At 38.9% G+C, this 18,415-nt stretch overlaps 3 protein-coding genes across 18 annotated transcripts in view; 2 read left to right on the forward strand and 1 right to left on the reverse strand.

Annotated features, from left to right (window-relative positions):
• The window catches only part of LOC310714898 (sodium- and chloride-dependent GABA transporter 2-like), a 107,083-nt gene that overhangs the window by 77,409 nt on the left and 11,259 nt on the right, over window positions 1–18,415 (forward strand). The gene's annotated exons all lie outside the window — the stretch shown is intronic.
• Window positions 1–18,415, reverse strand: part of LOC310715102 (craniofacial development protein 2-like) — a 367,511-nt gene that overhangs the window by 67,773 nt on the left and 281,323 nt on the right. The window lies entirely within an intron of this gene.
• The window catches only part of cadpsb (Ca2+-dependent activator protein for secretion b), a 91,334-nt gene continuing 77,140 nt past the window's right edge, over window positions 4,222–18,415 (forward strand). For 12 of the 16 annotated variants that reach the window (XM_083570547.1, XM_083570562.1, XM_083570555.1 and 9 more), the window contains exon 1: window positions 4,465–5,316. In XM_083570547.1, coding sequence (XP_083426673.1) covers window positions 4,978–5,316 — 339 coding nt within the window. In that variant the 5' untranslated portion in view covers window positions 4,465–4,977. Of the gene's footprint in view, window positions 5,317–18,415 lie in introns of all 16 variants that reach the window. The other 4 variants (XM_083570549.1, XM_083570558.1, XM_083570557.1 and 1 more) reach the window with 3 other exon arrangements.

Genomic DNA, 18,415 nt, shown 5'->3' on the forward strand with positions numbered 1-18,415 from the left:
TATTTCGAAACTAGTTGTTATGAATACAGGTGCCATCAGTTGTCTTCTTATGAATTACTTGTTTGTCAGTGAGCCATGGTTGCTGATGCAAAGTACGTTCTTCATTACTGAACACCAAGTAACAAAATTAGGATACAATTACGAGTCATTTGCAAACTGTTAAACATTAAACTGTTGGTTAGTTAAAAACTAACCTTTATCTGGGAGATCACAGGGAAATGTATGTGAAAATTTGATCTTCAACATATATGCAGAATTTTTTTTTTTTATATGCAGTACTTTCAACCATATGTCAGATTTATTGCATGACTCGGCCAGAAAAAAACTGTTGCTATTTACTTAATCAACTGAGTCAGAGTAATGGTGAAGGGATACATCAAATAGTTCAATTAATGTATGGTTTGCAAAGAAATTTCATCCTCCGCTTCCAAAAATATTTATTATTATTTTTAAAATACAAAAATACAGTAGTTTATTTTGATACATGGGGTGGCTGCTGTATTTTGTAGTTTATTTTGTTAAGGTTTTTGATATTTTATTTTGAAATACATTTTGATGTATCTTTGCCCAATCCTGCCTAAAGTATTATTATGGTGCACATGTCAAATTTTCAGTTTATAATAGCAGTTCTTTATGTGTTGTCTAATCAAAGTTAATAATAATCAAACTCTGGACTAACCCTGCAAATTGGAGCTTTATTCACAGCCATAAAGTTTATATTAAACTATGTCAAGCGTGGAATTGGAGTTTGTTTCTACTTCAGCGGCAGACAAGAAAGACTGGCACACAAGGTAAGGGTATTAAACTGTAATTACTAAGACTTTCTTAATTATTAATGGTTAAGATGCAAAGAGAGTACTGCTGCAGATAAAGCTAAGGAACAACTAATACACTATAATACATTGTTTGCAATGTACAGTCCAGACATTAATTGGTTAAAATTTGTCATAGTGAAGGTATATTGTTCATACTGTAATTCCTGATAATATCAAATAAATTCCATTATAACAAAAGGAGAACTGTTTTATTTTTATATCTCAAATAAACTTTATTATTATTAATAGGAATTAATTAAAGATATAAAAAGATATGATTTGCTACTGATACTCAGACCTTCTTAAACTCTATCCCAACTGTGGAAATGTAATGCTGCATTATTTCCTTTTCAGCTTGGCTATGTACATGGATTATAGAATGTACTTCGCACTCCTTAGCAAAGTAAGAGAAAAAAAATCAGCCAAGCTCCAAATGGAAAAAACTTTTAATAGTCATAACAACAAACCGTTGATCAGAAAACGACTGTAGATGCTGTCTTTCTTTGCTCAATCAATCCTGTTTCAAGTTTATTTGCTTGTTATGAAGATATGTATGGGCTGCTTCTGGTGAGACAGATAACAAATAATGAATTTATTTTTACATGAATTAATTTCTTGCATGTTCATTTTACTTTTTAAACATTATCATGATTTTACCTATTTGTATAAAAGAAGCCAATAAAAGTGCATGTCTCTCGATTTCTAGCCTCTTTTCCCAGACAGTTCACTGCAGCAAAAGTAAGAAAATGGTGGCAGAAATGGAGTGGATCTGTTTAATTCTTGCTTATTTTATTTCTGTTAAGACATATAAAAGCTTCATGTTTGCTATTTGGGCATCTTGGTCCTACTTTTTGCCCAGGAGTGTATTTCAGATTAAATCATAGTTATGTTTTGTAGAATGACAGATTATAGATTTCCACAACAAGAATCATAGCTTGCAGAAAGGGTCACAGGGATAGTGAAGAAAAACAGAGGTGTGCGTAAAAGATAGGAGACAGAAAAATAGTCTTTAGAACTCACAGCCTGATAACTTGCTGTTTCTCCAAACATCTTAAGCAAACTCCCAGCATGACTATAAATAAAAAGCTTTGTAAAAAAAATCCCCTTACTTCTTCATCTATTAAATCACATTTATACTAACACTTTTATTTTAAGTATTAAACCTAATTTGACTGAAGCATACAATACAAAGCTGTCTATCAGTGGTCCAAAGTACAATCTATGAGTTTAAATAGACTGCCAGAAGTAATTTTGTATACTCAAACACAATTATAGATTAGTACCCTAGTACTGCTGAACTCACAATTCTGATTTAATTGAAGGTGATAATTCTGTACCTGACAATAGTCATGACTGTAGGATTCAGAGTTTTATATTAACATGCTTCTTTTCATATATAATTGTTTCTATAGTACAGCAATAGAGAGAGATTGTATTATGGATACTCCACATAATATTATATATAAAAAAAAAAACACGTAGTTGCGGATATACAGTAGCTAATGCACCTTTTAATAATTAAATTATTTTAATTTATTAAACTAACTTGCTTTGTAGTTTCTCAATAGTAAACTTCTAAACATCTATAAATTGGTAAAGCATGAAATGTCATTCTTTAATGAAAAAAACAATTACTGTTAGAAAATTGGTTTGATATAACTGGAATAAAAGACATTAGCACATTATTTTATTGACCAGATGGAGGCAAGAGTAATGCTGCATTGTGTTAAGCATGCTGCATCATGTCAGCATGCTGTTTTTTATAATCAATAGTATAATGGTGGATACACAATATCATATTTTATTCTTTACATGTCCATATTATGGATGCAGTCCATCAGATGCAAATAAATTATGTATATTTGTATTATAAACTTTGTGTAGTTAAAACATTATTCATGCATTAACAGAAAACTAGAGCTAATATTTGCCTAATGGCAATTATGTGGAAGACCTTAAAATTGTGAAACATAAAATACAGGCAGCACAGACGCATAGTGGGTAGCACTGCTGCCAAAGATCTGTGATTGAATCCTTATTTCAGGTTGCAGTGTGTGCCACATATTTTTTTCTTTGTTTGTATGTGTTTTCTCCAGGTTCTTTGGTTTCCTCTTACTGTCCAAATTCATGCAGGTAGGCATTAAAAAGTGATCTACGTGTGAGTGTGTAAATAGTGATGTACTCACATCTTATCTAAAGTGAAATCTCATTCCTTGAGCCAGTGTTACTAGGATAGGCTCAGGATCCACCATGACCTTGACCAGAATAGATAGACTGATACAGCTATATTGTCATTGCACAGTACAACATTAAAAAATGTGGTCTGAGCTTCAAGTGCTACCCATTTACTGAACATCTGCAGCAGTATCTTGAGCTGTCAGACGTTTGTATTATGCAATACCTTCCCGGAGTCCTTCACTACCTAATGTGTTAAATTCAAGAATCACTAGCAATGCTAGCTTTCACCTAAGAATTCCTCATTGTGCTTCGTTCTTTTTGCCTGAAATGCATTTCAGAGATATGGGATGCAAAAAGCAAAGTTTACATTCTTGTCAACTTGAAATCAAACCGATTGGTGGCATAAACAACCAAATAAAAACACATTCTTTAGTTTCAGTTAAAACCAATTACTAAATATTTAGTTATTCATAAAGGAAAAACTATTGCAATTCTCCCACTGTTGATGAATTTTACCAGATACATTCTCTTGCCAAGAGACATCAAGTGTGTGAGACATTTATTACTGAGTCTTTTACTGATTTCAAATTTCGCATTTAAGTGATTTGGCATTTGTTTTGAGAGCAATACATTATTGGTATTCGCATTTATGCTAAGATCACCAATAATAACCTGGTATGTTAACGCGCATGTGTGTGTGTGTGTGTGTGTGTGTGTGTGTGTGTGTGTGTGTGTGTGTGTGTGTGTGTGTGTGTGTGTGTGTGTGTGTGTGTGTGTGTGTGTGTGAGAGAGAGAGAGAGAGAGAGAGAGAGAGAGAGAGAGAGAGAGAGAGAGAGAGAGAGAGAGAGAGTGAGAGAGAGAAGAAAAGAGAGGGGAGGAGAGAAGAGGATAGAATTTGTAAGGAAATGATAAATGAGAAGCCATATGTAGAAAAGGAAGAGCAAAAAGAACACTGAGATAACGGCTACAGCTTGGCCTGTTTTTATAAATAGAAATGTTCACATTTGCGCTTGTGATAACCTTTGAAATGATGAAGTACCTTCAGTGTATGTGATTCTTCTATAGAGGTACATCATTTGGAAAGAATTCAATTCTACCTGGTTGTCACACAATCTGACCTCAGAATGACCTTTTGAAATGTCACTTTAACCACAGAGGCAGACATTGTCCTGGATTTGATTGTTTTGTGTTGAATGAAAAGTATCTTCCCCTACAGGGAAAATGTGGAACTTCAGTCCTTTTATTGCATGAACAGGTGTAGGCGCGCCATGCCAGTTTCTACTTGAAAGCATGACCTTGTTTACTGATATTCAACTACCCTTCGAATGAACATTGTGTGGCGTAAAACACAGGCATGCTCGTTTAAAAAACTGTCGACCCTATTTTTGAAATGCATATTAACACTGTTTTTTTGAAGCAGCAGTTCGCCCTTTGTGTCCGCAAAAACGTATCCTCATCAATGCTTTGGCTGGCTGGCTTTAATTTAGTCTGAATGCCTGAGAGGAAGCTGCTCTAATAACGGGGTAAATGCACCCTTCTCTATTCAGACAGAGTGCTTTGTGACTGGAGCGAGCCTGGAAAGCGTTCAGCACCACGGACAGCTGCTCGACAGGACGTGGCCATCGGCGCGCGTTCGTTTCATTGAGATAGAGATTTGTGGCGCTCGGCCCTGCCTGCGCGCCCCCGCCACTGCCTCGCGCGCTCCTTCGCTACCAACACTCCGGCGCCCCCTCCTCTCCCCGCCCCTCCCCTTCTGCGCGCCGTGATTGGCCCACCGTCCCTCTGACCGTGCGGAGAGATTGCGGTGTCTGTCTCATCCGGCGTCCGCTGCCTCTTCGTTGGGACGTAAAGCTTTTCCACCGCTCCGCAGTTCAGTCCACTACTTCACCGTCAAGCCGAACTCGGAACCCGAATTCCTTCTGATTTGACTTGTTAGCACGGTGTCGTTTCTTCATTGCACTCGTGCGCCCGTGTCGAAGCCAAAATGTTGGATCCGTCATCCAGCGAGGAGGAATCGGACGGGATAGTAGAAGAGGAAAGCAAAGAGACACTGGCGCCGCAGTCCGGAGGTCCTCGCGTGTCGCCAAACAGAGGCAGCGAGAGCTCAGAGCGCCTGCAGCCCAGCAGCCGAGGGAACAGCGCCCGCCCCAGCAGCCCGAGCCCGTCCGCCGCCAGCGAGCACGAGAAGGAGGATGTCGAGAAGCTGCAGCGCGAGGAAGAGGAGAGGAAGAAGCGCCTGCAGCTTTACGTTTTCGTCATGCGATGCATCGCGTATCCGTTTAACGCCAAGCAGCCGACCGACATGGCGAGGAGGCAGCTCAAGGTAAAAGGACTAAAGTAGAGGTGCAGCCTTTCATCTCACCTTGAGGAGCACATGCTTGTTTTTTTATTCTAATTAATAAGAAGTCAGAACATGCTGGCTCCGTCGAATCAACGGTGTGTGTATATATATATATATATATATATATATATATATATATATATATATATATATATATATATATATATATATATATATAAAATGCAAGGCATTCGCATTGATTAATGAATGAGGTCACCATAGTCTTCTATTTTGTGGGACAACTAGGGGGGAGGTGTGTGAACACGCGGAGCTAACATGACTGCAGATAGATTCACAAAGATTGTGGCATTTGGGAATTAGATGCTAGATTGGGAGTGACCCCAAAAGCAGCTCGTCCTACATCCATGAGCGCACAGAAGACGACTTTCAGTGCAGTGCTCATTTCCCGATTGGGCGACAGAGGCAGCCGGACCAAAATAAAGCGCCGTCATGGCCTCGGGAGTGTCACGTGACGTACCTGATCGTACCAGCTATTCCCCCAAAATCGCTTACTACCGTTTTATCCCAAAATAGGCTACTTTACCTCCGCTTGCCAAAAGATGGCGTACTACTTTAGACAAATCATTTTAACAGGCGGTCTGGAGCCAGCTCCATCATGTATCGCCACAATGTCTCTTCATCTGCCTGTATGACCTCAGGTGTCAGATGTTAGTCTAAAATCTTTTGGAAGATAATTTTCCTCTTGAATATAAAAGTATAAAACTTGAATTCAAGCAGGTGAATCTGTCCCAAATTATACTACCACTACTCTCATTGAGACTTGCAGCGGCTATACTATATTTGCAAAGTATAATTTCCAAGGTTGAAGCAAAAACAAAATTACAATTTAAAGTAAACTGTAAAACAAAGCATTTTTGTTTCTAGGCTCCAACATGTTCAGTTCTCTGCTTTTGTCTGTTTTGTATATATATATATATATATATATATATATATATATATATATATATATATATATATATATATATATATATATATATATATATATATATATATATATATATATATATATATATATATATATATATATATTAACCAAACATGGCAATCCAAGGTATTTGTTTGATGTATTGCTTTTTTTCTGCACGGAGTTCACGCTTTTTATCATACATCTATTGTTGTTCCTTCTTCCTTCCCTCAAGAGTCATCGGTATTACTGTAAAGCTTCAGACTATTGATCACAGTATGCTGCAGTGTTTCATACTGTTTCCACTCTTTGTATTTGATCCCGATCTTGCATGGGCACACAGCTCCCAACTAATTCCCCTCAGTTATTGATTGAGGTTGATCATTTACAATTTACTACAAGCTCCTAACAGCTTGAGGTCACAAGCCATCTATAGACACTGCCAGATAATTAAAATCAGTTGTTCTATCTTGATTTTAATATAACCTATCAAATAACTGTGATTCAATGTTCATGTAGTTTAATGCATATGAGCAACAATCTGCCTGATGAATGACATCTTTGCACGATGTCCTTGTTAGGGTACTAAAATGGCAACATTATGTCTTAAATGCAAAGACACAATATGAAAGACACATATTAGTCTGTTGTAGTGAACTTTGACCATTTCATTTTATAAAGGAAAAGAGGTTCCGGTTCTCCCATTGGGAGTCAGTTGAGTTTAGTGAGTCATGACTGGTGATATTTGGGTCATAGAAATGAATTTCAGTGTTGAGTCACAGCTGAGGTCCTTAAAGAGCAACAAAGACATTTCAATCATTCACCATACAAATATGAATTATTCCCATGAAGAACATTCATCAATGCAAAGAGCAAAGGAGCTGGTGTACTGTCTGATTGAAATTTCATGCAATTAATTTTGGAATAAGTTGAATATTATTAGCTAGAATGATTCAGTTCATTGCTATTTATATTTAACATAGAACACTTTAGTTTTGCAATTTGCTTAATTTTTCTGTAATCACAGAGACATGAGGATTTGCCAATGCATAGTAGCAGGCATTTATTGATAAGCTGTAACATAAAAAGCACCTGGCTTATTTTGTGTAGCTGCGTCTTGTTCCAACAAAACAGCTCTGACCCATATGAGACATGGACTCCATAAATCTTCTAAGGATGTGCTGTGGTATCAGGCACCAAAATGTTAGCAGCAGGTCCTTTAAGTCTTGTAACTTCTGAGGTATTTTTTCATGGACTGGACTTGTTTGTCTAGCACTTCTCACACATGCTGGATTGGATTGAGATCTGGGGAATTCTAAGGCCAATTCAACACCTTGAACTATTTGTCATGTTCCGCCCTCCATTTCTGAGCATTTTATTTTTCAATTATCCTGCTTGAAGAGGGTACTGCCATTAGGAAATTCTGTTTCCATGAAAAGGTGTGTTTGGTCTGCAACAATGCTTAGGTCAATTGTAGATGTCATACTAACATCCATCTGAGTGCCAGGATCAAAGGTTTTGCAGCAGAACATTGGGAGTAGCATCAGACTGCCTCCCTAGCTTTTCTTTCTCCCATACTGCATCTAATGCTACAGGTAAGTAATTCACAAGCAACCGACCATCCAAATAATATAAAGGAGAAATGCAATTCATAAAACCAGGCCAGGTTCTTCCATTGCTTCACGGTATTGTTTTGATGCTCACATGCCCATGTTTGATACTGTCAGTGATAAACAGGGGTCAGCATGCACAATCTACGGTAATCAGTCTGCATTTACCCAGAATCTTTCTGTGTGTTCTCAAACTGTTCTGCTATAGACAGCATTACATATTTTTAGCAATTTATGCGACAGCAGTTGTAGACTGATAAGCCTTCCCATGTAGCTTCCCCAGTGAGCCATGGGCATGCATGACCTTGGCACCGGTTCACTGATTGTCCTTTGTTGGATCACTTTTCTTAGGTACTAACCAATGCACACCAGCAACACTTGATAAAACATGTTTTGAAGATGCCCTGACCTCATCGAGCCATTATAATTTGGCCCTTGTGAATGTCAACCACATCCTTACACTTACCCATTTAAAAAATATATATATATGAACCTGGTTATGTTATGCCTGCCTAGGGGACGGCAAAAAGCGTCAAGATATCCGATGATCGAGACAAACGAAACCCAATATGGCGTTGTTTTTTACACAACAACGTTGCCGCGATTTGATTGATTGGTCATGCGGATCAAGATAACCTGTAATGCGGATAAGGAGGCGGAAGCCGAAGTAAACGCAAACAAAGTTTATTGAGAAAACTCAGGAGATAATCCACCAATACTTGTAGCAAAGCAGTAATATCCAGTGGTGCGCTCCGGGAGCGCGGTCCACCAAGTTCTGTGGAAGCAGAGACAGTTTGTGTAGAGAATCGACGGATCCGCTCTATGGAAAGCGCAGCGCTGGGCAGCAATGGATAAAGGTGGTGCAGACAGCGTGGAAAAAGGCAGGATCGGGGTAATCCGGGGTGCCGTTGAAAGAATGCGGAGTCCGAGAAGAAGCGTATGTAGCGGGATACGTATTCGTATTACACAGACCGCCATGAACCAACACATACGATCATGCACAAACAATAATGGACCGCGAGTGTGTGGAGGTGAGGGGCTTAAATAGGAGATGGGATAAGTGAGTGAATGAGAGTCAGGTGTGTGTGATCAGCATGACTGCAAGGAGCTCAGTGCTCAGAGAAGAAGCAGGGTGCTTCGGGAATGCCGCTGCCGAAGGGCGTGCCAGGGGGATTCCTGACATAACCGACGTAAAATGGCAAATTTGCCCCCTTGTGTTCGAGATATTAGGGTTCGGCAACCTAAAAAAATCGACATAACCGATAAAAAAATGCTAAGACAAAGCGAGAATTTGGCGGTTCCACTTCAAAAAACGTCGACTTAATAGGGTTGGCGAGTTAACCGAGGTCGAGATAAGTGGGTTCTTCTTCTTCTTCTTCTTCTTCTTTCGGCTGCTCCCATTAGGGGTCGCCACAGCGGATCATCCGTCTCCATACCACCCTGTCCTCTATATCTGCCTCTTTTACACCAACTACCTGCATGTCTTCCCTCACCACATCCATGAACCTCCTCCTTCCTCTTTTCCTCCTACCTGGTGGCTCCATCTTCAGCATTTTTCTACCAATATAATTCATGTCCCTTCTCTGCACATGTCCAAACCATCTCAATCTCACCTCCCTCACCTTGTCACCAAAACATCCTACATGTGCTGTCCCTCTAATAAACTCATTTCTAATCTTGTCCATCCTCGTCACTCCCAACGAAAACCTCAACATCTTCAGCTCTGCTACCTCCAGCTCCTACTGACTTTCATTCCCCTTCTCTCCAGCGCATATCTCCACCTCTCCAGGCTCTTCTCAACCTGCTCTCTACTCTCACCACAAATCACAATATCATCTGCAAACATCATAGTCCAGGGAGACTCCTGTCTGACCTCGTCCGTCAACCTGTCCATCACCACTGCAAACAGGAAAGGGCTCAGGGCCGATCCTTGATGCAGTCCAACCTTCACCCTGAACCAGTCTGTCGTACCTACTGCACACTTTACTGCCGTCACACTGTCCTCATACATGTCCTGCACCACCCTCACATACTTCTCTGACACACCTGACTTCCTCATACAATACCACAACTCCTCTCTCGGCACCCTGTCGTACGCTTTCTCTAAATCCACAAATACACAATGCAGCTCCTTCTGTCCTTCTCTATACTCCTCCATCAACATCCTCAAAGCAAATAAGGCATCTGTGGTGCTCTTCCTCGGCATGAAACCATACTGTTGCTCACAGATGGTCACCTCTTCTCTCAGCTTGGCTTCCACTACTCTTTCCCATAACTTCATGGTGTGACTGATCAACTTAATTCCCCTGTAGTTACTGCAGGTCTGCACATCTCCCTTATGCTTAAAGATCGGTACCAGCACACTCCTTCTCCATTCCTCAGGCATCCTCTCCCCTTCCAGAATCCTGTTAAACAATCTGGTTAAAAACTCCACTGCCATCTCTCCTAAACATCTCCACGCTTCTACCGGTATGTCATCTGGTCCAACCGACTTTCCATTCTTCATCCTCTTAATTGCTGCTCTCACTTCCTCCTTACTAATCCTATCTACATCCTGCTTCACCAACTCCACATCCTCCAACCTTCTCTCTCTCTCTGATTTTCCTCATTCATCAGCTGCTCAAAATACTCCCTCCGTCTTCTCAACACACTCTCTTTACTAGTCAACACATTTCCCTCTCCATCCTTGATTGCTCTAACTTGCAGTACATCCTTCCCAGCTCGGTCCCTCTGCTTGGCCAATCGGTATAAATCCTTTTCTCCTTCCTTAGTGTCCAACCTCTTATACAGTTCCTCATATGCCTTTTCCTTGGCTTTCGCCACATCCCTTTTAACCTGCTGCCGCATCTCCTTGTACTCCTGCCTACTCTTCTCATCACTCTGTCGATCCCACTTCTGTTTTGCCAATCTCTTTCCCCTAATGCTCTCCTGCACTTCCTCATTCCACCACCACGTCTCCTTGTCTTGCTTTCTATTTCCAGATGTCACACCATGTACTTTTCTAGCTGCCTCCCTCATCACTCCTGCAGTAGTTGCCCAATCATCCGGCACCTCTTCTGACCTCTTCCCTGAACCTCACACTACACTCTTCCTCCTTCAGTTTCCACCATCTTATTCTTCTTTCAAACCTTACTTTCCTCCTCTTCTTCTTCGCCTCCAAAACCATCCTACAGACCACCATCCGATGCTGTCTAGCTACACTGTCCCCCGCCAACACCTTACAGTCTCCAATCTCCTTCAGGTTGCATCTCCTACACAGAAGATAATCCACCTGTGTGCACCTTCCTCCACTCTTATACATCACCCTATGATCCTCCTTCTTCTTAAAATACGTGTTCACCACTGCCATTTCCATCCTTTTAGCAAAATCACCCACCATCTGCCCTTCCACATTCCTCTCCTTAAAACCATACCTACCCATCACCTCCTCATCACCTCTGTTCCCTTCACCTACATGCCCATTAAAGTCTGCCCCAATCACCAATCGTTCTTTCCTAGGTACACCATCTACCACTTCATCTAATTCACTCCAGAATCTTTCTTTCTCCTCCATCTCACAGCCAACTTGTGGAGCATAGGCACTGATGACATTTATCATCATCCCTTCAACTTCCACCTTCACGATCATCACCCTATCAGAAACTCTCTTCACCTCCACTACACTCTTACTGTACTCTTCCTTCAGAATCACCCCTACACCATTTCTCTTCCCATCCACACCATAATAAAACAGTTTAAACCCACCTCCAATGTTCCTGGCCTTACTCCCTTTCCACTTGGTCTCCTGAACACACAACACATCTACCTTTCTCCTCTCCATCATATCAGCTATCTCTCTCCCTTTACCCGTCATAGTACCAACATTTAAAGTACCAACCCGAACCTCTACTCTCCTACACTGCTCCTTTTCCTGCCGTCTCTGTAGACGCCTTCCTCCTCTCCTTCTCCTCCTTCGGCCAACAGTAGCCCAATTTCCACCGGTACCCTGTCGGCTAACGATACCTGTGGCGGTCGTTGTTAACCCGGGCCTCGACCGATCCGGTATGAAATTCTCATTTGTGATCCGCATATTTGATTTGGCACATGTTTTACGCTGGATGCCCTTCCTAACGCAACCCTCCCCATTTACCCGGGCTTGGGACCGGCACTAAGAGTACACTGGCTTGTGCCCCCCTAATGGCTGGGTTTTATATATATATATATATATATATATATATATATATATATATATATATATATATATATATATATATATATATATATATATATATATTCTAACCCTTGACATGTTCCATTGTTATTAATTAATGTCATTCACTGTCAGTGGTTCAAATATTATGGCTATTATTGTAATTATTTATCTAAAATGTATGTAAAATATAAAAAAAATATATATATTTTTCTTATATCATATTATAATAATTACATATTTAAACTACACAGTAAAATTACAAAAATTACACTGCTCTTAATGCCATTGTGTTATTAGTTGATTTGCAATGGTTACTGTGAAAAGGGAATTTATTGATTAGTGTTTTCAATTTAAAACAGGAGAAGAATAGCATTTCTCCTTATTTATAATTTGCAAAACAGCTATTATCCTAATCACACATACTTTATAAGTAACCCAATTTTTTCTACAATGATATTTAATGGCATATTCAGTACTTTAATTGACTGCTGGTCAAAAGGAGCACTAAGTACTCTGTCCTTACCCTTGCGCCACTTAGTGATTGTGGCATTTCAGCTGAAATTGCAGGCCAAATAAAAAACTGCACATATCAATACCCCGCAATCGTAGTTAGATATTTACTGTATTTAATAACTATTGAATTAATAATTATTGATTTTAATAACGGGTACATGGCCTGTAGTAGCTAAACCTTTCATGTAAAAGTGGTGGGAGAAAAGAGCAAATTAGGAAAAAAAAATTCAAACGTTAGCTCTATTTAACTCTAAATTTCACAAAAAGTCATACAGATTTGTCTTAAAGGGAAACAGAATAAAAACTGTCTTATTAAAACAAAGTCAATAATTAGTCTCTAGAACTTTACTGAAAAGATTTCTTGCCAGAAGACAAAATGGATGTCTAAATGTGTACACTCAAGACTGTCTACTTTTTTATGATCTTCATGTTATAGGGATTTGTGATGAAGGCTCAAAGGACTTTTTTAAACATAAAGACCATCAGTGAATATGTAATGAATTACTTAATCAGGCTTTCACACTTCTGATGGTTAAATGGCTTTTGATGAAGCCTGACTACACTGCCCTTCTCTACAGTCAGAACCCAGAGCTGCAGGCCACATGATTACCTCTTTGACAGGGGAATGCAAATCAGGGCATTATTGTGTGATTGTATGGTTAAGAGTGTTTGAATGTATTTGAGTGGCCAGTGTGGGAAATTCACCTGCATTTTTTCTCTGATTTTCCCTTCAGATCTTTTATTGAGGCGTGTATGTAGGTGTGTGAGGGAGCACCACTATCTTTAGTCTTTATAAGTATCATCATTTAATCACCTAATATTTAATCACCACAGAAATGACCGAATTGTCAACAAAATGGTTTATTTTTGTGGGATCTCAGCAGTTAGAAAGGCGAATATAAGCATCTGATTTAAGAAAAAAGTGACAAGATGCACCTAACACGCTAAGCAAAGTCGATGATTAGAACAGAGCTGACAGCACAGAGCAACGTTTATACTGGCATTACTAGCTTCTGCTGTTAAAGATAGTAGACATTTTATTGAATGTAAATCTTTGGTCATGTAGACATTTAAATAAGGTTTCTTTACGAATAAAAAGAATATCCTTTAAGGTGCCACATAGTCTTTTGAAGACTCAGCAACAACAGCAGAGTTTGTAGAGCAAGAAGAGGAAACGACATTGAAAACACATGAGAAGAAATTTAATTAGATAAAGCAGGAAGATAAAGACAATGCTAAAAGAGGTAGTGTGTAGAAAAATGCTCATATATACACATATTGTTATATAGCATAACAGCTCTTTTAGGTTTAATTATTTGAAATGTGTTAAAATGAATTATGATTTTTTTTTTTTTATGTGGCTTTGTACAACCCCAAAGTTGAGTATTTAACATCATGAATTTTATTTACGTATTGGTGGTTATGAAACACCCAAGACCCCTTCCAAATATATATTTTTTTATTAGTTATTTAAATTATTATCTTAAATATACATAAAACCTCTACAAAAATATGTGTTCAAACCTATTTATTTTATATTTTGCATAGTGTCTGCCATTCATGTCCCAGTGTTTGAGCTGTTTTACAGTTATGTATTAGAGCATGCACATTTTACATATCTAAAATGTTCCCTTTTTTTTTTTTAAAGAATTCTATATATATATATATATATCTTCTCAGAAATACAAAGAAAAACAAAACAGAAAAACAAAAAGGATTAATGAATTTATTAGTTACATTAGCAAGGTCGAGGTGTTTTGTGGATAAGTGCAACAGCATAACAGCTGTGTTAGGATCAATACAAACACACACATGCAAGGACAATAGCAAATTGCCTTTATTCTTAAAACTATTGGCCCTTTCCTTCTATCCTCCCATCCACACCCCTTGACGCACACCCTTATGTATTAGCACAGACACTACGTTCTATCTCCCTTTCCCACATCTCATTAGCCATTAAGCAACACCTCCCCCTCTCCCATTCACGCCCAGTTGGCACTGGCTTGCATGACCTTCCCGCTTCCTCAAGGTTGAATAGAATGCAGCTCTTTGCTCAAGGTCTCTACTGCTAACAGAAGGAAAAATGAAGGAGCATCAGACGATGCTTACACACACATTTACCATAAAGTTCTCCTGTGTTGTAAGAGAGAAAACGCATTGATTTCTAGACAACGCGTTTTCTTTCTGTCTGCCGTCTATTCGGTCACAGGAAGCCATTTTGCTGAGCACACCACGACATATGTCTCAATTCCTTATTTTTAGCTTGAATTGGAGAGTTCCAGGCAAATGCTTACACCCCCACATACACATTAGCTCTCCCCTTGCAGATACACATATTATCTTGTGTGCAGGCATTTGCATGCACACACAAATAAAATTTGTCTAAGAACAGCACATAATTGAGAATGTATAGAGCACACATAGATAGTCTCTTGTTTAATGATATATCTTCCTATTACACTGTGGTTATATATATCTTTCCTTATCTTTTTTTCGCCCTCTCACCTTCACACACACACACACACACACACACACACACACACACACACACACACACACACACACACACACACACACACACACACACAGACCTCACCTAAAAGCAAGTATGAATATATGAATAAAACTATTTTGAATGTTGAATGAAACATGTACTAGCACATGTGCATTTGACCAGGCACGCACACACGTACAAGCACATAAAACCTACACAAATGCATACATGATATGCAGTACCTCAGTGAGTACACCCCTTACATTCCAGAAATGAAACTTGGATATATTTTGAAGTAGTCAATGTGCAGTTTGTATAGCAGTACAGATTTACTGTCCAAAGTGTCAATATTATGTGTGAGCACATTGTTAACTAGCACTGCTTTGATCCTCCCGGGCATGGAATTCACCAGAGCTGCACAGGTTGTTGCTGGGATCCTCTTCCACTCCTCCATAATGACATCACGGAGCTGCTAAATGTTAGATACATGCCGCTTCTCTACTTTCTTCTTGAGGATGCCCCTACAGGTGCTTAAAAGGGTTCAGACCTAGAGACATTCTTGGCCACTCCATCACCTTCACCTTCAGCTTTCTCTGCAAGGCAGTTGTAATCTTGGTAGTGTGGTTGGGTTTGTTATTATTTTGGACAACAGCCATTCGGCCCAGTTTCTGAAAGGAGGGCATCATGTTCTGCTTCAGAATGTCACAGTACATGTTGTCCTCATTTAACCGCAGCTCCCCAGTACCAGCAGCACTCATGCAGCCCCAGACCATAATGCTACCACCACCATGCTTGACTGTAGGCAAGACACATTTTTCTTGGTACTCCTCACCAGGGTGTCGCCACTCATGCTGGACACCATCTAAACCAAACAAGTTTATCTTTGTCTCATTAGACTACAGGACATGGTTCCATTAATTCATGCTCTTGGACGGTTTGTCTTCAGCAAACTGTTCTTGGGTTTCCTTGCGAGCCAGCTTCAGAAGAGGCTCCCTTCTGGGATGATGTCCATGCAAACCGACTAGTTGCATTGTGCGTCGTATGGTCTGAGCACTGAAAAGTGGACCTTTTGCTTCTGCAACCTCTAAAGCAATGCTGGCAGCACTCATGTTTGGTATTTTTGAAGCCAGTTTCTGCACCTAAAGTGCAAGGCCTTGTGTTCTGATAGACACCTGTCTTAGAAAACCTCTATATGAACTCAGTTTCAGGGTGTCTTCTTAAAGCCTAGGCCATCTTTGTGGAGAGCAACAATTCTAATACTTAAATCTTTAGAGAGTTCTTTGCCATGAGGTGCCATTTTGAACATCCAGCGGTCAGTATGAGAGAATTGTGCTAAAAAATCTTAACTGCTTTAACACAAGATACAGAAATTTGTATGGTCCTGTCAAGTAGACAAAAATATGAACATGGTGAATAGGACCTGTGGCTTTTCATGGTTACACAACGCACAGCTGTTATCACTCACTTTTTTTGCCAGCTATTTTGACAATAATGGCTGCATGTTGAGTTTTTTTCAGAGGACAGTAAATCTGTACTGCTACACAAGCTGCACATTGACTACTCTAAAATATATCCAAGTTTAATTTCTATAGTATTGTCCCTCGAGAAGAAATACTAAAATGTTTGCTGAAATGTGAGGGGTGTACTCACTTTTGTAAGATACTTGTACATTATACAGATTGATTGCACCCACCGAAACATCTGAAAATGTTTACATCTCTATTCTGTGCATGCATTTCAGTCAGGTTGTTCTGATGCAATTGCAAGTTAACATTTTTGAAAGATTTGGAAAAAGGTCTTAATTTTTAAGAATCCCATGAAACTAGATAGCAGGTACAACAACTACATTAAAACACTGTCCACCATCTTGTTTTTCTGATTTGGATTGGTTATAAAAAATTTTTTTTGCTTTTCAATATATAATTTTTCTCCATTCTAAAATGTAAAAACTGCATTTATGAATGAGCATTTTCGGAAAAACCTGTTTTTGCCGGACACATGCTATGTAAAGCCAAAAAATGGCGACCTTAAATAAATCTAGATGAATGTGGACGTAGCCTTAGGCTTGCTGTGTGTACAGGAAATGAAATCATGCATTAAATAAACAAAAGCCTGTTTCAGACACAATCATCTACTGACACTTTTTATGACTTGGTGGCTGCCAGGACATGAGAATAATTCACACCATTTTCCCCCCACATTTTGGAAATATGATTCCACTGCATAATTCCCTATATAACAAACCATTTGAATAGTTTTACAAAATGGACATTAAAAATGTTCTTTCATTTTTCACTGCTTTCAGAGGCACAGGTCAGTGTGCAGATCCATGAGTGTATCGGCTGTAATATTATTAGCTATGATAAATTTCAAAGATTGTAACTTATACTTTAGGTGCTGTGAAATTAACAGATAAAATCACACAGTAGACAGATGATACCCTACGGTATATCACAGAGGAAAGATTGACTGGACCATTAAACAGTACCAGTGAGGTCAGCAGAGGTGAAGTAAGAACAAATGTTTTGAAATGGGCCATATTCATTGGACATTGCTCAGCAGCCTCACGGTAAATTGGCAGATATTTCTCTCGCTAGAGCACACATTTGCTCAGTGGTACCATTTCTGATTACAGATACATGATTTCACTGTAATGGAAAAACTGCATAATAGACTGCAATAAATGTGGCATTTCATGACTAGCTAATTATAAAACGTGAAAGATTGTGATTGCTTTTGATATATTATTAACTGCACACTAATATAGAGTGCACATTATGAAGCTGGATGTGCCAATCCTGTACTTTTTCGCTACTAAAAAATGGCTGGTTATTCCGTATATATTACATACATTATAAAGCAAGGTTCATAATAACTAGTTTTAAATAAATAATAAGAAAAATAATAAGGTTTTAAATGAGTAAAAAAATTTAAATTTGCAGACTAAAAGATGCAATAAGGTAGCATAGAATCTTCACTGTTCTCTCTCATTTACATTTACACCATTTAGCAGTCACCCTTATCTACATAAACTTACAAAAGTGCTTTAAAGTTCCAATCAGAAGCAACCAAAAACATGCTGGCACAATTAGGTCAGTGTCTAAGAATATTAATAAACCCGAACCCTGTTAGAGAGGAGATAATATTTTTTTAATTTATTTTTATTTTTTTTGTCAAATTGTTTTTAATTATGAAGAGGTGGGTGTTCAGTCTTCGTCTGAAGGCAGCCAAAAGAAATCCCTTGATTATGGTGGCCTAAAAATAGCCAACGCAATGCAAATGAAAAGATGTGCTGCAAATTCTTAAAACACTTTAATCAAAATCACAACATATAGAGTAACATTTTA

This window comes from Silurus aristotelis, assembly GCF_946808225.1.
Source record: "Silurus aristotelis genome assembly, chromosome: 2".
Lineage (NCBI taxonomy): Eukaryota > Metazoa > Chordata > Actinopteri > Siluriformes > Siluridae > Silurus > Silurus aristotelis.